Here is a 19,634-nt window from a genome sequence, read left to right as displayed (position 1 = left end):
CCTCAGTTCTTTTTTTTTTTTTTTTTTTTTTTTGACGGGGATCGAACTCCGGACGTCGTTCTTCTAAGGCAGGCGGTGGAACCATTGAGCTAAATCCCCAGGCTCCTAGCCCTTTTTAATTTTATTTTGAGAACGGTCTGGCTGAGTTGCCTCAGCCTTCCCGGCGGCTGGACGTATAGGACTGCCACCATTCCCAGCTTCTGTTCTCGTAATCCCCTCTTCAGGAACCATCCCAGCTCCTGGGCCGTCTCCTTTCCCCTCCCACCTTCTTCGACATCGTCTCCATTTCTCTTTCCTCCTCCTGCCTCTGGGCTCCTCAGAGTTTCTCCCACCTCTGAATCTCCCTCCCTTTTGTCTGTCTCTTCTGACCCCAAGGTGCCCTCTTCCACCTCTGGCATACCAGTCCCCCTCCCCTCCGAGATTCCTTCCTCTGTAGTAGCCCCAAGAGGGCTGGACGCCTCCCCTAATTTTTCCAGCCCTCTCTCACTTGGTGTGGATGGGACATTCAGACCTGGCCGGGCTTTTCTCTCCTCACATTGTCAGGGACTTCCCCTCCCTGCCACTCCCATCCTTTAGCCTCGCAAGTTTGCACAAGGTGGCTACACTTAGGGAGGTTGCCTCTCCCTTTCTCTGTTGTTACCAAAGGGCCCTTGAGCACAGCCACGCTAGAGGATGTGGAGTAACCACATGGTGGAAACAGGAGGGGACAAGCGGCCGGGTTCTGTCCCTTGGCTCTGGTTGCTACCCCCCACCCCACCTCGTGCCCTTCCCTACAGGTGGGTGATGCCATCCCCTCCGTGGAAGTGTTTGAAGGGGACCCTGGGAACAAGGTGAACCTGGCAGAGCTGTTCAAGGGCAAGAAGGGTGTGCTGTTTGGAGTTCCTGGGGCGTTTACCCCTGGCTGTTCCAAGGTGAGGCTCTCCAGTCTTCCTAAGTCTTGTGTTGCCCAGAGGCAGCTTGCAACAGGATTATGTAACTGTGAGACAGTTGAGAGAGCAGTTCAGCGATTTAAGGAAAAATACAAGCAGAGCTGGGATGAAGTAATAGTTCCCAGAATGTAGGAGAAAAGGACTACAGTTAAATTTTATTGATGGTACTGGATGAGAGGCACTGTGGAAAGTACATGGGACTTGGGCAAATAAGACAGTCCTGAAACTGGGTGTGGTGGCATTCTGGGAAACTGAGGCAGGAGGATTGCAAGTTCAATCCCAGCCTGGGCAATTTAATAGTAACATGACCCTGTCTCAAAAAAAAAAAAAAAAAAGGACATAGTTCTGTCCATGGGAACTTCATGATTTTGACCACAGGCTATTTGCATATGAGCTTCCCAGTGGCTGAGGAATCAAGGGAATCTAATGGTTCACAGTTACTATGCCTGATCAGAGGCATTGAGTCAAGGAAGTGAGGAGGGCCTGGAGACAAAGAAGGGCTGTGGAACAATGCAATTATTCCTTTGTTGACTCTTTTTATCCCCCTCTTAGACCCACCTGCCGGGGTTTGTGGAGCAGGCTGAGGCTCTAAAGGCCAAGGGGGTGCAGGTGGTGGCATGTCTGAGTGTCAACGATGTCTTTGTGACTGGAGAGTGGGGTAAAGCCCACAAAGCAGAAGGCAAGGTGAGGTGTGGGGTCTGCAGGGGCTGGGGCCAGGTAGTATTCTTTTTGTGAGTTTTACTTTCTGTCTCTTCAGGTTCGCCTCCTGGCTGATCCCACTGGGGCCTTTGGGAAGGTGAGTGTGTCCATTACTCCTGCTCTACAGCCACTTTCTGTTCAGGACTTCCAGAGCAGGGCTTGGAAGGACTTGGTAGTGTGGGGAGCAGCCTTTGGCCTTTTCCTGATGCATTTCTCCATCTCACTTCTTAGGAAACAGATTTATTACTAGACAATTCATTGGTACCCCTCTTTGGGAATCGCCGGCTCAAGAGGTAAAAGTCAAAGAGCTTTTCATGGGGCTTCCCTGCCACCCTGGCTCCTCCCTCCCCGCTGCCTCCAGGGCTGCGCTGATGTGCCCACCTGGTCCCTCTCTGCAGGTTCTCCATGGTGATAGAGAACGGCATGGTAAAGACCCTGAATGTGGAGCCAGATGGCACAGGCCTCACGTGCAGCCTGGCCCCCAACATCCTACCACAGCTCTGAGGTGCTGAGCCAGACATTTCCTCTGCTCTTTTCCGTCATACCTGTCTCGCCTGGACAGAGGCGGCCCTGGCCCTGCCTTAGCTGTGACCATCTGATTTGAATGCTGGCTGCGTTTCTGCAATTAAACACTTCTGGCTCTGATCTGCCTCTCTGATGTGGAGTTGCTGCCTCGTTGAGGGCCTGGTGACATGGCCACAGGTTGAGCCAAGGCTCTGGGTGGGGGAGGACTTAAGGAGAGATGAGGAGTCAAAGCATCAGCCTGAAAGTTGAGAACAAGGATTTTTTTTTTTGGTACCGGGAATTAAACTTGGGACCTTGTGCTTGCGAGGCAGGCAGTGGAACCACTGAGCTAAATCCCCCGCCCAAGAGCAAGGATATTGTAGGGCTGCAAGGGACACAGGAAAGGGCCCAGGCAGATGTAGGTTTGGCATACTCCAGGATTTTTTTGGGGGGGGTACCGGGGATCGAACTCAAGATCTTGCACTTGTGAGGTACCACTGAGCTAAGTCCTTGGCCCACTCCAGGATATTTTGGAGTTGCTCTAGAGTGCTGGCTGGTCTTGTGTGGCCTGAACTCCAGGATAGGAACCTTGGTTCTAGGCCTCTCCACTGGGGCCCAGTCCCCATTTTTTTAGGCTCTAGCCCTATCTCAAGAAGGGTCCCAGGCAACTTGGGGCTCTCTGTCTGGCCAAACAGGCTTCATCAGGAAGCCATCTTCCTCGGAAAGAGTCTAGGTGAAGCCTGGCCCATAGTTTGTGGGGGCCAGGAGCCAGGGTCCCTGCCTAGCCTTTGGGAGGGGCATTGCAGCCGTGCTCTTGGGGCTCTGCCTCTTTGCCTTGGGAAGCCATATGCATGCAGCAAGCAATAACAGTGCCTGTTTAGGGGATCACAGTCTTACGAGGGGCAGCTGCTTATAGAGCTTTTACTATGTGATGGGCACAGTGAGGTATGGACTCTTACTGCCCAGGCTTTGAGCCCTACAGGCTGTGCAGGCCAGGAGGCTCTTCTCACAGGACTGGGCTCTAGGCCCCTGCTCCAGAGCAAGACATTCTGTGGGAAGTCAGGGAGGAGATGACCCTAAAGGCAGCAGGAATGACAGCATTGTGGGGTGGGGACAGCCCCAGGCTGCTGCTGGGACAACAGGGATGAGAGGGTGCCTGAGGTCAGCTGGAAGCTACTGAGTCAGGTCTCTTGCCTCTGTGCCCTGTGGACACCTTAGGCCGGTGAACTTTTTCCCGGGGGCAATGACAGGTCAGGTTCGTACATGGGCAGCTAAGTGCAGCCTGGAGTGCAGGGCACCAGGGAGAAGCACCTGGTGGACGTAAAGGGAAGGATCTAATAACAGTGATGCCTGAGAGGAAGAGGTGGAGCTCACTGGGGCCACTGGCTAACTGCAAAGTGGTGCTGACGGTGGGGCACTCAGAAGGACGGTACCTGCCACCTTGCTGGCACCTCAGGTGCTCAGCGCCCTAAATGCCTGGGCTATCGACCTTTGTTCTTGTAGTTCGTTCGCATAACCTGCCAGCCCTGAGGTCTTGGGTAGGGGCAGGAAGGGGGCTAAGTGCTCTTTAGTTTCCCTGGTAACCTGCCCTCTCCTCCTCCCCTTGCCCACTCTGGTTTACAGTATGTTCCTTGCTAAATCCCTTTTTTCCTGGATACCATCTCTCTTAATCCTGTTGTGGTACAAAGGAGGGAATGAAGCCTCGGGCATCCTGGCAGGGCAGCTCTGAGCCTCTGTCTCCATTGTCGTGCACCCTCTGAATCCCTCTGTCTACCACCCTTGGGCTCTTCTTTGGGCTGCTCAGAGGAATCATCTCCTTCAGTGTCTGTCTCCATGGGCTGGGCCTAGGTGGCCTCTTTGGACAGCCTGGTAGGGCTGGGTGCAGTAGAGAGGGCTTTGGCCTTGGTAACCCTGGTCGCTGAGCATACAGCTCAACTTCCCAGGGTGAGGGGTGTTCAGCAGGGTGGGACTGGGCCTGGGTACCATTTCAGGCCCTGGAGGGCTCCAGATCAGAAAGCACTCGGCAGGAGAATCTGCCTTCAGGGTGGACCTTCTGGACCAGAGTGCACTGGAGATAAAACAGGCCCTGAGTCGGGGGGATTTAGCTCAGTGGCGCTGTGCCTGCCTCACAAGTGCAAGGTCCTGAGTATGATCCCTGGTTAAAAAAAAAAATGCAGTCCAGGCCACTGTGGCCTGGTTCAGGGGGCACAGGAGGCTTAGTGCTGCACCTGGCTATGGGGAGGGGGTGATCAATCCTTGACTACCTAGAAAGGGGGAGGCCTACCTAGCAGGTGGGAGGGCAAGGGTCAAAGAAAAAAGATAATAGACTTGCGTGATTTCAAAGTATATGGGGGGTTGGGAGGTCAGTGCACCAGAGTGGGCAAAGACAAGATGGCCACTATTTATTGGGTACACACAATAACTGGATGGTGATTTAGGTCTAATCCTGGGCCAGTGCAAATCTCATGCTGAGAAGGGCCCAAAGGAGAGCATTCTCACCTCAGTAGGTGGGATGGGTTGGGCTGTTAAGGAACTCCTCCCTCCCCAGGTAAAACCTTTCTTTTTTGTATTACTCCTTGGCTCTGAGGAACCAAAATATCTTCAGCTGGTATAATCTTGCCTTTGAGTGCCACATCTTCACAGACCATTGAGGTCTCAGCTGTGATGGGGCGAAACTTATGTTTCCGCTTGCCATAGCCAGCTTTAGGCAACACTGGGCCTTAGACAGCCATAGTCACACTTTAATTATGAAATTATTTTTTCCCCAAAATTTATGTAGAAATGCTCCCGACACCTGGCAGAGGGTACATATGGCCTTCCTGGGCTGTTGGTGGCCAAATGGTCAACATTTAAACAAACAAACAAAAAAAAGCTGGTTGTAGAGACACAAACCTGTAATCCAACCACTCTGGGAGGCTGAGGCAGAAGGATGGCAAGATCAAATCCAGCTCGGGCAGCTTAGCAATTTAGTGAGAACCTGCCTCAAAATTTTAGAAAGGCAGGGCCAGGGATTTAGCTCGGTGGTTTTGCTTCCTGCCTCACAAGCTCAAGGTCCCGAGTTTGATCCCCCCTACCAAAAAAAAAAATTTTTTTTAAAGTCGTGGAGGCTGGGAGTGTAGGTCAATGTGAAGACCCTGGGTTCAATCTCCACTACTGCAGAGCAAAGCACTGATCTCCATCATGCACTCTGCGTGTCCACGGGAAAAGGCTAGGAGTTAGGACAGAAGTCACATCCCAATCCTGTCTTTACTGATACCTGCACAGGACAATGACTCTGAGCCTCAATTTTCCCATCAGTCCAGTGGGGAGAATAGTCGTGCTTATCTGCTATCCATCTTCTGCTAACCCTAGGGGTGGTGAACCTTATAGAGCTTTTAATGATAACACAGCCCACTGCAGCATTTGTGCCATAGGTTCACTACGACTGCACTTATCTGGCATCTGAAACTTCACAGGCCAAGGAGTAGGGAAGACATCTCAGGCAGAGTGCCTGCCTAGCATACTCCAGAAAACCACAGAGATTGAGGGGAATATGTTCTAAGACTTCCACTGGATGCCAGCCTGACATATGAACAACTTGGGTAATGAGTGGAATTTTAGTTTTAATTTACGACCAAAGTATTGAGTTATGGCCCAAATGCCAGTCACTTGTACTTCGAAATGATCTCAGTTACAGATTTAACCCTTAAAGAGTTCTGGAAGGAGCAGTACACTGTCCTTTCCGGTGTGGAGTTAAGTGAGAAATCCTGGGCCAATGTCTCTAAGGACACTGAAATCTTCCTGTTTACAGTAGAGAGATTTTGAAGGCTGAATAGAGGAGCCTGAGCCTTCAATTGACCAACTTGAGTTATAACCAACTCTCGGGAATGAGTTGAGTTCATAAGTCAAGGGTCCACTGTACTAGGCTTCCCCTTTCACATATACTTATGATAAATTTTTTGTTTATTTTGTTTTTTGAGACAGGGTCTCACTGTGTAGTTGAGACTGACCTGGAACACTCGAATTTTTTTTGTTTATTTTGTTTTTTGAGACAGGGTCTCACTGTGTAGTTGAGACTGACCTGGAACTCACTCGAATTCACAGCGATCCTCCTGCCTCAGCCTACCGAGTTCTGGGATTACAGGTGTGCACCACCATGCCTGGTTTAAGAATGACTGCTTTCGATCATTGCTCCAGGCACATTGACTCCCTCCCCCAGGCAGGCCTCAGAAATTCTGGTCTTCTCCTCTTTCTGTCTTGGAGCTAGTCATAAAAATTCTCTGACCTGCCCTTATCTGATAGTAGCTCATCCCTGTTCCAGAGAGTCCTGCCCATGCTTGGGAGGGAGGGAGCCTGGGAGGAGACCAAGAAGCATGTGAACAGACAGGCCCAACTGGGTTTTCCTACCCGCCTGTCAGTATCAGATTGGACCCTTTTGTCCAATCACATTGTGACACTCAAGTGTGCTCCACTTAGGCCTATACAATGACAGATCTCCATCTCTGTTATAACCTAAAGGGACAGGGTTCTGGAGCTTCCAATCTGCCAAATCTGCCGAGGCCCCTTCTCCCAGACCTTGTGCTATGTGTCTCTTCACCTTTATCCTTCTTCAGACAGTGCTGGGGGATGGAACGTGGAGCCTTACCCATGCTAAGCAAGTTCACCACTAAGCACACCCTCGGCTTCATAGTATTCTTTGTAATAAATGAATAAACAGAAATAAATGTTTCCCTAAATTCTGTGAGCTGCTTAAGCAAAGTAATTGAATTTGAGGAGGGAGCTGCAGGCACCTGAACTTATAGCTGGTGAGTCAGAAGCAGAGGTAAAACAACCCAAAGCTTGTGATTGTCAACTGGATCGGGGGCACGCTTGGGGACTAAGCCCCTACCCTGTGAGATCTCAGTGTCAGAACTCATTTGTTTCAGGGCCGGGGATTTGGCTCAGCGGTTCTGCCACCTGCCTTGCAAGCTCAAGGGCCCACATTAGATCCCCAGCACCAAAAACAAACAAACAAAAAAACAATAAAAAAGAACCGAATTGTTTTAGAGGACTTTCACGTGGTATCTGCTTCTGTCGAATTGATCATGAGCTTGGTGTGTGGAACCCCCACCCCACTTCTGATGTTAGTAGACTATGTTGATTTTTGTTCTCTCTCTCTTTTTTTTTTTTTTTTTTTTTTTTTTTGAGGCAGAGTCTTGCTAAGTAGCCCCCAGGCCAGCCTTGAACTCAACTATGGGTTTAAATTTGTAATCTTCTCTCTTGGTCTTTGGGGTCATCACTAAGTAAAATAAGGACAGTTTGAAAACAGCACTGTGCTAGTAAGACAGCTCTTCTGATAACCAACACAGGTACCTGATTACTAATGGACAAGTACTGTGCACCGTGGGGATATGTTAAAACAGGATGGAGCAGCCTGAGATTTCATTGTGCTACTCAGAATGATGCACAGTTTATGTACTTCTTTTTTTTTTTTGTGCCAGCGATTGAACTTGGGTCCTTGCACTTGCAAAGCAGGCCACCGAACCGCTGATCTAAATCCCTGGCCCTTAAAATTAAATTCAACTTCTGTTTTTTTTGGCAGGGGGTACTGGGGATTGAACTTGGGTCCTTGTGCTTGCAAGGCAGGCCACCGAACTGCTGAGCTAAATCCCCAGCCCATGATGCACAGTTTAAAACAGGCATTGTTCATTCCTGGAATTTTCCACTTATATTTTCAGACTACAGTTGACTATACAGTGAAGGTTTGGATAACGGCAAGTCTCTCAGTGTCTCTCTCTTTTTTACTTCTAAATTCACTTTATTCATAAAATTCATGATGTTTTTTATATTTCTGATAAATTCATGTTTAAAATATTTTTAAACCATAACTAACTTATGATCAATTTTATTTTCTAGTCAGTGTTGTCTGCCAGTACATAAGAGTCTAGCTCGCATGGGTTCTATCAACTGCAGATCAAAGATATTTGCCCCAAAATAGGTTGTACCCGTACTGAACGTGTATAGACTGTGTTCTTTGTGATTATTCCTTAAACCATGCAGTGTAAGAACTAAATAGCATTTGAGAATTCTTAGGTCTCGTTAAGTAATCTAGACGTAAAATATATAGAAGAGTGTACATAGGTTATAAGCATATACCGGGCCAGTTTCTAAAGTCTTCACCATCTGTGGGCAGGTAGTCTTGGAATACATCTTCCCACCTCGCCACACCGAGGGATGACTACTACGAGTCTCTTACCCAGACAGGCTGCGAGGGAGTCTGCGGAGTAGCTTTACTACAGGCAGTCACGTGTCTACCTAAAACCAAGGCTTCTATTAATAAGGGAGAGAGAGAAGGAGGCCACTTGGAGCCGCCCATGGGCAGAGGCACCTTGAGGAATCCGCGGCCTCCCAAGGAATGGTGTTCCTGTCAGCCACGAGTGCTGCCCCTAGGCCTCTGTGTGGCCTCTGCACCTCCCCTGTGACCCTTCTCCGTCTCTGTTCGCTTCAGCCTTGGTCCCCACAGTCATCCCATTTCCTCAGCTTGCAGGCCCTGCAAGTTTCCCGGCTTCAGGGTCTCCCGGATGAAGTTTAACACCTGTGATGCCCTCTTACTCCTGGCCAAATGACCCAGACCTTCAGGGTCCTGAGTCTGTCTTATTTACTGAGAATAGTAGGCATCGTTTCTGGTCCGTACTCTGAATCAGTCCATGTGGGGATGGGGCCACATAATTCAACTTCATCAAACATGGCTTTTTCAAATTGACATATAATTCACATATCATAAAATTCACCCTTTTAGCTGTGTATGGTGATACACCTGTAATCCCAGCTACCGAGAAGGCTGAGGCAGGAGAATTACAAATCTGAGGCCAGCCTGGAAAACAGTATGACTGTCTCAGGGGTTGGGGACTGGGGTTGTAGCTCAGTGGTAGAGCACTTACTTAGCATTTGTGCGCACCTAGGTTCAATTCTCAGCACCACAGAAAAACAAAACAGAAAAAGAACACATCTCACACTTTAAAAGCATATAATTCAGTAGTTTACAGTACAGGTAGATTCACCAAGCTGGATTTTTACTCTCAGTAACTTCCCCCAAAAGGAAGCTGCCTCTCTCTCAGGAGCACTGCAGTCATCATGTAGTTAAAAGAGGTGCTTTCAGATGTCGGGGTGCCACCTTCTCACTCCGTGACCCCTCACAGTCACTTAGAGTGCTGCCTCCCCTGGGCATTTGTGGAGTCCTCCGTGCCAGGCACTGTGGCCGGCTCCCTGGCACAGCAGTGAATCTGCCAGGCATGGGCTCCACGGGCACCGTGGTGAAAGGTGCCTGGGAGAGGGGAGGAGCCTATGCTAAGGCCTGCAGGAGAAGAGGGTGCAGAAGGTCTGGGCTGAGCTTGTAGGACAGAGGTGAGCTGGTGCTCTGTGGGCTTCTCCTGGTGAGGATCCAGGGTCTCGACACTCAGCAAGGGTGGTTTCAGACATGTTTCTATTTTTCTTTCTTCTTGGACTCCTACCTCATGGTGTGTTCCCAAGGGCTGAGGGCCAGGTCTAAAGGCCGGGAGTGGTTTTATTGGTCTCTGGAAACTCTGAGGCCCCAGGATGTGTGTCTGTGCTCTTCTCCCACAGTGCACCAGCCTGCCTGACCATCTGGGTTTATTTTCCCTAGCTTAATGGATGTATAATGGTACCTTGGTGCTGTCTTTAATATCTATGTATATCTTTAATTACGTGGGTGGTTGGCACCCAGGGGGCTCAGCCCTGGGATCTTCCTGGCGGGCTGAGTGTGTGCTAGACTTCAGCTGTGTATCCGCTCCCCCGCCACCCCCAGCAAGCAGCAAGGGTATGGAGACAGGAAAGGAGGCAGACAGGGGACCCTCCCTGAGCTCAAGGACTTAGATTTTCCTCCCATTGCCCTCTGACCTTTGCTTTTTTTTTTGGTTTTTTTTGGGGACAGGGTCCCACTATGTAGTTGAGACTGACCTGGAACTCACTGTGTAGCCCAGGCTGGTCTCAAACTCACAGCGATCCTCCTGCCTCAGCCTCTGGAGAGCTGGGATTAAAGGCGTGCACTACCACGCCCGGCTCTACCTTTGCTTTTTTTTTTTTCACACAAGCACGCTGTTTTCCCCAGGTTAATCTGGAAATCTTGGACTCAGTGGATCTTTCTGTCTCAGTCTCCCAAGTAGTTGGGACTACAGCTATACACCATCAGGCTCAACCATGAGTTTTTTCTTTATCTCTGAAATACTATTGTAGACAGGTGAGTTAGGAGAAATATCATAGGCAGTCAGATAGGGCTAGGTCCTCAGGAGGGTCAGGACAAAGTGAAACACACTATAGCTGGGGCTGGATTAATATCAGTTGGAAACCAGGCCTCAAGATAAAGACAAGATGGCCAGGCGTGGTGGTGCATGCCGGTAATCCCAGCACTCGAGAGGCTGAGGCAGGAGGATCACTGTGAGTTCGAGACTAGCCTGTGCTGTGTTGGGGCACAAGAGGATGGATGGTTGAAGCACTGACCCAGAGTCCCGGAATGCTGGTTCTCACCGGGACACAGGTGTCCAGAAGGTCACCCGGAGCCAAGTCCCTGGACCTCAGAACCACTCCCTAATCCCTTCTTTGTTCTCGTTACCGGTTTACTCTCCCTTTTATTCATAAACAGATGCTGTTTTATCTAGATGTGCTGTCTTTAGTTTAAACAGGGTGTATCTGTTTGTAGATTCCTGTGATTGCTGTTTATCTTACGCATTCCTTGTGACTGTTGTCAATCATCAAACACTGTGATCATGCTTTTGTGTGTGACCTTGGAACGGCTATAAAGACCCTAGGTAAGAAATAAACTTTGCCATTAGCCATCAGCTTTTGGTCATTCATTGTGTCTGCGGTCGTCTCCCCGAGTCCCCTCCTCTGGAAAGAGACCCCAACAGGGCTGCATGGTGAGTTCCAGGTCAGTCTCTACATAGTGAGACCCTGTCTCAAAAAAAAAAAAAAGATAAAGACAAGATGACCAGAACTATGTACTTCCTCAAAGAACAAACACTGGGCCTAATAAAGTCTAGGTAGATATCAACTACCCCGGAGGGTGACTAGAGACCTCTGGACCCACCCCTTCCTAGGAGAATCTTTGTTCTTTCTATCCACACTTGTTATGTGACTTGTTCCCCAATTGGACCACCACTACCTAAGTGACTATGCTTGGGATGATTATGGCTGTGTCCCACGTTGTACCCATGTGAGTTTCACCCTATAAAATTACTCTGTGAAGTGTCCCTGAGCTACCCACTGAGTCCCCTCCTGCCCCTCAGGAGCTATCCTATCAATAAATATCTTCCTGCTCTTAACCTCTGTTGTTCCTAGAATTCTTTCTTCAATTTTTTTTTTTAGAGAAGTTATCAGTGCTGAAAACTTTTTTTTTTTTTTTTTTTAGAGAGCAAGAATTTGGCGTATCATATAGCTAACAGGATGGGAGATACAATATTTTATATTTAATCTCCAGTATTCCTGTGACATGAATTTGCTTGTTTAAAAATATTAATTTAGCTTCCTATCTGTGTGGCCTTAAGCATGCAACTTCACCTCTCTGTGCATCTGTTTCTTTGTTGTAAAGTGAGGCTAAAAATACTGCCCATGTTTTACCAGAGTGGAGGGGATGAATGGATTAATCCAAGTGCAGAGCTTAGAGCAGAGCTCAGCACAAGTGAGTGTCTGGCAGGTGTTGGTGCTGTCACAGCTGTGGCAGGCTTGGCATGGTGCTGTGGGGAGGCTGTGGTCACAGAATTCTCCCTGACAGTTCTCTGGGGAGGGGGTGTCGGTAAAGCAGGTAGCAAGGATGCAGGGCCATTCCAGAGTGGAAGGAGGCTGCATGGGGAACAGGGCCAGATGGGCTTTAGTAGGAAAAGATCTTTTCTGGGAAGGGGCAGCTGAAGGAGACCTGTAGGGTGCCAGCGATGAAGCTGATCTTGGGGTGGGGAGAGCAGACCGGGTGTCCAGGCTGAAGGATCCCCACATGCAAAGGTGTGGGGGTGGGGAGTGGGGAGAGGTTGGGGAGGAAGGATGTCTGGGGGCGAGGAGGGCCTTGAAGGTCATGCTGAGTGGTTACAGCTTGATTCAAAGTGCAGGGAGGAGCCCCAGGAGGGTTTACAGCAGTGAGAGTTCATGTGATGGTTAATGTTTTCTTCTTCCTTCTCCCCTCTCCTCCCTTCCTTCTTTCTTTCTTTCTTTTTGCAGTACTAGGGACTGAACTCAAGGCCCTCGCACTGAGCTACATCCCCACTCTTTAATTTTTGGAGACAAGATCTTACTAGGGGTCTAAGTTGCCCAGGCTGGGCTCAAACTTGTTATCCTCTTGCCTCAGCCTCTCACAGCGCTGGAATTACAGGCATTCACCACTATGCCTGGCTCGGTTAGCGTTTCTGTATGATTCCTCCAGCTCCGAGTGGTTTGGAAACTCAGGGAGAGGTGGAGCATGCAGCAGTGTGGGGAACACATCAAAGCAGATACCTGCTAAGAAAGTGGGCCCAGGGCCAGGCAGAGGGCCGGGCTGCATGCTGGCATGGGGTACCTGTCAGCTCTGGGTGCACCCTCCCTGATTCTGACTTCCCACTTCTCCCACCAGCACAGCTCAATTAGGCCCCTGCTGTGGTCCAACTCTGGCTGCATCATTTCCACCCCTAAAGGGTGATGGGAGGCCGGCTTCCCCTTGGGTAGGGAGGAGGGAGTCTCAGCAGCCCTAGGCCCAGAAGGCCAGGTGACAAAAGCCCTGGAGGCTGGTTTTGCTTTTGGGCTTTGAGCCTGGGGCCCTGCAGTATCTGGTTAGCCACAGGCCGGGAGGAAAAAGCTCACAGACTCAGTCCTGCTGGCCGGGGCCTCTTGCTGGCCGGTACCACTTGGGCCCAAGCCCCACAGTCTTCCTGCTCTGGCCTCTGGGGTCAGACCAAGGCTGGCTAGATGACTCAAAACCAGGGGACAATTGGGAGCTGGAGTCCCTGCCACTATTACTTGGTGCAGATGAGGAAGCTGAGCCCTGAGGGAGGGGACTGCACAGCCAGATCTTGGAAGCTGACTGCGTTGTCCATTTGTCTGTTGCTTTCTTCTTGGCCACCTCCTGGGTCCCTGTGCTAGATAGTGGTGGATACTGAAGCTTTTCAAAAACTGCCAGAAAGGCCCAATACATACAGGTATCAAAACATCAAGTTATATCCCATTAATTTGTACAGTTTTTCTGAGTCATTTAAAAAATAAGTTTCAAGCGGGGGATTTAGCTCAGTGGTTCTGGTGCCTGCCTTGCAATTTGCAAGGGCTGGAGTTCAATCCCTGGTACCCTCCCTAACATTTTTTTTTTAATTAAAAAAAAAACTGCTTTAGCCTGATATGTACACCTGTAATCTAAGCATTCTGGGAGGCTGAGGCAGGAGGACCGAAAGTTTGGGTCCAGCCTGGGCAATGTAGTGACTTAGTAAGATTCTGTCTCAAAATAAAAATAAATTTAAAAATGAGCTTGGGAGGTAGCTTTGTGCAAGGCCCTGGGTTCAATCCCAAGGATCAAACCAGACTGGGGATTTAGCTCAGTGGTGCACTGCCTCACAAGTGCAAGGTTTGGCGTTGGATCCCCAGTACCAAAAACAAAACAAAACAAAACAAAAATCAAGTATCAAACCAATGGAAAAAATTTAAAAATTAATAAAATTTAAAAACAGATTAAAACTATCTGAGAAAGTCACTGTACTGTGTACCTTACTGCAGTAAGAGCAAAATGTGAGAAGCCTTGGGGCCCAGCCCCGGCACCAGAAGGGAAAAAAGAGAGGGTTAGGGATTCAGCTCAGTGGCACCGTACTTGCCTCACAAGCGCAAGGTTCTGAGTTCAATCCCTGGTACTGAAAGAGAGAGGGAGAGAGAGAGAGAGAGAGAGAGACAGAGAGGGAGGGAGAGAGAGGGAGGGAGGGAGGGAGAGAGGGAGGGAGAGAGAGGGAGGGAGGGAGGGAGAGAGGGAGGGAGAGAAAGAGATTGCAAAACATATTGTGAAGAAAGAAGGTTCATGGTCATGACCATTGTTGCAACCTCTTGTTACAGGCTCACTCTGTCCTCATGCAGGATGCAAGAGAGCGCTACCCATAGTTTTCTCTGTCCAGGGCAGGGTAGCAGTGATAGGTAGAATACTTGAGGTTTTCTCTATATCTTCACACCCTTTATTTTTGGCGGGGGTGGTTCAGCACTGGTCACCTAACAGTACCCTAGCACACTAGGCAAGTGTTCTACCTTGAGCTACAACCCCAGCTGCTACCGTTAAATTTTGAGGGTGCTAAGTTTCCCAAACTTCTGAGCTCAAGGGATCCCTCTGCTTCAGCCTCCTGAATCCTGGGACTACGGGAGTGTGCCCCTTTGCCCAGATTCTTGACATTTTTGATCATGTGCACATATCTGAAACTGTTTAAAGGGAAAATCTAGCCAATGGAAGGGACTCCTGCCAGCCTCCGATGAGTACCCCTCAGTACCTAATTGAGGCTGGGAATCTGAGGAGCTTGGTGTTCGCTGAGCAGGGCGCCCCCAGCCTCCCCTTACTCCCCCAGCACCCTCTCTGCCTCACCCACCTGTGGGAGAACTGGAGGGCTGTGCGGCCAGGCTTGTCTGCAGCGAAGGAAGTGAGAGCAATTCTCGCACGGCCTCTGACTCGGAGGAGGCCCAAGCAGGGGTATGACTCAGAGATACTGAGCAAGGCAAGGGCCTCCCTAGGCCCTGGGGTGAACCCCGGTCACCACGCCAGGCCAGCCTTAAAGTCTGAAGGACCTGGGGGCCAGTACAGCGGGGCTCCTGAGGACTTCTAGGGCTGGAGTCTTTGGAGGATATGGCTCCGACTAAGATGCAAGGAAGGTCAAATCTGGATGGTCCCTGGATACTATTAATACTAATCACGGTGTCCACATCGGGAATGTCATGCTGGGCACCACCTCAACAGTCCTGGAAACTCCAGGATTATCCCTGTGTGTAAACGCTGCAACAGAGTAAACAGCTAGGTGTGCTCCCTGCTAACAATCCTGCCTGATTTCCAGGTCCCTGGTCAACCACCTTGACTGGAGCCCCTGCTCTTTGTACTCTGACCCTATTAGTTTCTTTCAGTTAGTGCTATAACGTAAGAGCGGTGTGACCTTGGGCAAATTACTTAACTTCTCTGGGCCTCGATTTCTTCTGTAAAACAGAGATAGTCCTTATTTCATCGACTAGTCCCGAGCAAATAAGTTAATAAGTGTAAAGTACCGTACTTATAACTATGTGTTGCTCATGCGAAGCATGTGTTTGCCATGGTTGCTATTATTACCCCACATTTCATCAACTCTAAGATGTCATCAGTTGTAAAAGATGTCAGAAAGGAGAAAAAATTCTGCCAGTTAACCATGTCCCAAGGCTCCTCTATCACTAGAGTTTTTATTTTGTATTTCCCAAAAGAGCTGTTTGAGTTAAATGTAGATTCTTAGAATATATAATTCTGATGTGCACATAAAAAGGATAGCAGAAGCAAAACAAATTGGTTACCCTGTTCACAAAACTCCTTCACATTTTATTTTTTATTTATCTTTACTCCTTTACGTTTTAGAGGCTGACTCCTGCATGTCACTTCTACATGCTTTCCGGCCACCTTCTCCACTGAGCCTACAAAGAGGAGTGCTCCAAGCTGGTCATGGTGGAGCACGCCTGTAATCCTAGCGCTGGGGAGGCTGAGGCAGGAGGATCGCTATGAGTTCGAGGCCAGCCTGGTCTACACAGTGAGTCCCAGGTCAGTCTCAACTACATAGTGAGACCCTGTCTCAAAACACAAAATAAAGAGGAGTGCTCCTCCAGCCAGTCCACAAATAGCTCCAAACCTGGCAGGGCAGTGTGTCTGTAGCAACCAGCTTTGCAACTGCAGAGCAAGCTCACTTTTGCCTGGTCTTTTCGAATGCTGTCACTAAGTCTGAGGCAGGAGGATCACTTTTTATTTGTTTGTTTGTTTCAGATAGGGTCTCGCTATGTAGTTGAGACTGACTTGGAACTCACTGTGTAGCCCAGGCTGGTCTCTGAACTCACAGAGATCCTCCTGTCTCAGCCTCCCAAGTGCTGGGATTATAGGCATGTGCCACCATGCCTGACCAGGGGGATCACTTTCGGTCTCAAGTTGAAAGAGTGCTTCATGTCTGCCTCTGAGGTTCTCTCCCAGCCTGCTGACACTCTTTCACCAGGATTCCATGCTCATGATTTTGTTGTGGTTTTTGTTTTGCAGGGTAGTCCAGGCTGGCCTTGAACTCTCTATGTAGCCCACGCTGGGCTCAGACTTGCAATCCTACCTCAGCCTCCCAGGGCTAGATTACAGGTATTTGCCACCCCACCCAGATAGCTGACACTTTTTTTTTTTTTTTTTTTTTTTTTGGTATCGGGGATTGAACTCTGAACCTTGCGCTTGTGAGGCAGGTGTCAGAACCACTGAGCTAAACCCCTGCCCTGATACTTGTACTTTTGAAGCATGGGCAAGTGCTGGCAGTGACAACTAAGTCAGGATGGCAGCCCGGCGGTCAGCAAACAACTGTCATGTAACCTGACTTCAGAGATGTTACATGTGAAAAGCAGTGTCTTGGAACAGGTAAAACCTGAATAATTTCTGATCTTTACACTGGCCCTGCTTCGGCTGCCTCAGAGCATTGTACATTCTGTTTCTGCTGCCTGGAATACACATTTTCCCTCCCCACTTTGCCTAGTTAACCTGATGGTATCTGAACTCATGACTCTGGGATGCCTTCCCTGAGTATCCCACCAGGGTCATGGCCACACCTCTATAAAACACCTAGTACAGGTGCATCCTTATATTTTGAGTGTGTGGTTTGTAGGTAGCTGACTCCCCGGTTCCTGTTACAGGAACAAAGGCCATGCGGTAGACATGGGCACCTGGGATGTCTTCCGGGCTCTGTGACATGAGCCATTGGTCCCAGTACCACGTTGCTTCCCTCTAAGGGGGCTGTCCAACCTTCTTGTGTTTCAGATGGGAAACTGAGGCCTGGCCAGCTGATGTTACCTACTCATACCCCTGTACATAGAGTATGAGATGGGGTGAGGTGGGGGCATCCACTCCCATGGGGTTCAGAGCAGGCTTTCTGGGAGAGGGACTTTAAAACTAGGCCGCATGGGTGGGGTGGTTTGGGTAAAGAGAGACATCAAGGGGATGGGAAAAAAGGATGAAACTGGCATAGCAGAAGAGGCATATGTGGGCACCCGGACTCCTTGCTGCAAGATCTAGAGTCCCTTCTGTGGCTCTGGAGGGGGTCATACTGTTGGAAAAGGTAGGTCCAGAGGTGGAGGGACACCCAGGAGTCAGGAGCACCGTGCCCCCCACACATACGGGCCAGTCCTGCCTGAGAAGCTGGGAGGATGGGGGATTAGGCAGACCCAGGGGATGTCTGGCCACCAAACCCGGAAGGAGGAAGCTGTACAGGGTGTCTGTGGCTCTGCCGGGATCCCCCATGGGGACTTCCTCTTCCTCTCAGGGCAGGTGTAGCCGCCACAGCGGGACGACACTCTGACCCCGACATGGAGGGGGGCCAGGGGCACAGACTTAGAGACTTTCTGAGAGGGAGCCTGGCCACCTGGGTGAGGAGCAGAAGGGAGCGGGGGTTGCAGAGGGGAAGTGAGCCAGTGGCAGGTATTGGCTGGGGAGGGTGGGCTTGCCATAGGGGTGGAGTCCAGGGGAAGTGAGGGAGACCAAGGAGTGCAGAACCTGGAACCAGTGGGGAAGGGTGCTAGGGCTCACTGGGGCAGGACGGAGAGCCCAGGTTCTGTTCTGCTGTCCAGTGGATGCACTCTGTTCCCCACAGGCGCTGGGACTCGCTGAGCTGGTGGGGGAAGCGGAGCCTTTGGGGACAGAGGAGGAAGAGGAACAGGGGCCTCTCGGTCTGGAGAAGAGGTTCCTGCGGCTCAGCAGTGGCGCCCTTCTCCTCCGGGTGCTGGGCATCATGTAAGGGGCAGGAGAGACTGGAGGTAGAGGGATCTGGGAAGCCCCTCTCCCCAGGCTGGTGGGAGGAGCCTCAGAGTGGTGAATGGAGCCTACTGTCAGGGTCCTCAAGTCTGCCTCTCACTACGCCCCTTGTGCCCAGTGCCCCCAGTTCCCGAGGGGGACCTAGGATGGCCAGCAGCCATGATGGACCTGAGGCCAACAGGGTGTGGAACCTGAGCCAGCTGTGGACCCGACTCAGGGACTTCTACCAGGTGGGGGCTCGGGAACCAGGAGAGGAAGGTGGAGCGGGGGATGGGGGTGCCCTACAGGAAGGTGCCTCATATCCCTGTCCCCTAATCCAGGAGGAGCTGCAGCTGCTGGTCTTGTTGCCACCCCCAGACCTCCAGACGCTGGGCTTTGACCCCCTTTCAGGTGCTTAGCCCCACCTACCCCCTCTCTCTACCTCACCCTCACCCCCAGCTCCCTGTAAACCCTCTGGCTTATGCCCCACAGAGGAGGCGGTGGAGGGGCTGGAAGGCCTGCTTCGGTTGTTGCTGGGGGCATCAGTGCAGGTGAGGCGTGGAGGAGAGGGGAGGGCTGAGCTTTGGCACAGAGGAGGGGGACCCTGCCTCAGTCTCTCTGTTCCTGTTTGCATGCAGTGTGATCACCGGGAGCTCTTCATCCGCCATATCCAGGGGCTGAGCCTTGAAGTTCAGAGCGAGCTGGCTGCTGCCATCCAGGAGGTAGGGCGCAGGTGACTAGCCCAGGGCTGGCGTCATCCTCCCTCTCCGGACAGCCACACCACTCACCTTCTTCCCATGAATTGCTCCCCAGGTGACCCAGCCTGGGGCTGGTGTAGTGCTGACACTGGCTGGACCAGAGCCCGGGGAGCTGGCGCCTTTGGAGTTGGAGATGCTGTCCCGGAGCTTAATGGGGACACTATCCAGGCTGGCCAGGGAGAGGGACCTGGGTGCTCAGGTTAGGTTAGGGGACTGCAGGGGCACCATGGATCCAGATATGAGGGGAAGGTGGGGGTTTGTAGCCCAGGTGTTCGATTGGGGTCTGGGTCTTCACCTAGCAGGGTCATCACAACCAGATTCATCTCGCAGTGGTTGGGGAGCATGTGGGCAGATAGAGGATGGTTATTACTGACCCTTAACCCTTGATCTCCTACAGAGAATGGCGGACCTGCTACTGCAGCGAGAGCGGGTTCCCTTGTCGTCTGAGGCTCCTGCCAGGGTTCCCTCGGAGGGGCCATCACACCACCTGGCACTGCAGCTGGCTAATGCCAAGGCCCAACTGCGGCGCCTGAGGCAGGAGCTGTGAGTGCACATGGGCTGGGGCGGGGACCTGCAGGGACGGAGGGGCAGGCCCTGGAGAGGGGCAGGCCCAGGAAGGGGTAGGGTTGCAGCTTCCCGACCCCCTCCCCTCCATCGCCCCTTCCCTCTAGGGAGGAGAAGGCCGAGTTGCTGCTGGACTCTCAGGCTGAGGTGCAGGGCCTGGAGGCCGAAATTCGAAGGCTCCGCCAAGAGGTGCATTCAGATGCCCCCCACGCCCGCCACTGCCCCCTGTAGCCCCACTCCTTCCCCTGGTCC

General features: G+C 51.0%; 2 protein-coding genes across 2 annotated transcripts in view; both read left to right on the top strand.

Moving 5' to 3' along the window:
• The window catches only part of Prdx5 (peroxiredoxin 5), a 3,157-nt gene extending 884 nt beyond the window's left edge, over positions 1-2,273 (top strand). Inside the window, exons 2-6 of the mRNA XM_010636075.2 lie at positions 777-911; positions 1,482-1,613; positions 1,687-1,725; positions 1,860-1,921; positions 2,027-2,273. Of these exons, the coding sequence (XP_010634377.1) occupies positions 777-911; positions 1,482-1,613; positions 1,687-1,725; positions 1,860-1,921; positions 2,027-2,132 (474 nt within the window). The 3' untranslated portion in view covers positions 2,133-2,273. The remainder of the gene's footprint in view (positions 1-776; positions 912-1,481; positions 1,614-1,686; positions 1,726-1,859; positions 1,922-2,026) is intronic.
• A 14,758-nt stretch (positions 2,274-17,031) lies between these two features.
• Positions 17,032-19,634, top strand: part of Ccdc88b (coiled-coil domain containing 88B) — a 14,228-nt gene continuing 11,625 nt past the window's right edge. The window contains 9 exon segments of the mRNA XM_010636074.1: positions 17,032-17,696; positions 17,921-18,060; positions 18,200-18,311; positions 18,402-18,471; positions 18,553-18,611; positions 18,699-18,782; positions 18,874-19,017; positions 19,216-19,361; positions 19,490-19,609. Of these exon segments, the coding sequence (XP_010634376.1) occupies positions 17,637-17,696; positions 17,921-18,060; positions 18,200-18,311; positions 18,402-18,471; positions 18,553-18,611; positions 18,699-18,782; positions 18,874-19,017; positions 19,216-19,361; positions 19,490-19,609 (935 nt within the window). The 5' untranslated portion in view covers positions 17,032-17,636.

Source organism: Fukomys damarensis, unplaced genomic scaffold (genome assembly GCF_012274545.1).
Source record: "Fukomys damarensis isolate Sample0158 unplaced genomic scaffold, DMR_v1.0_HiC HiC_scaffold_27, whole genome shotgun sequence".
NCBI lineage: Eukaryota > Metazoa > Chordata > Mammalia > Rodentia > Bathyergidae > Fukomys > Fukomys damarensis.
This window is presented reverse-complemented; position numbering and strand designations above follow the sequence as displayed.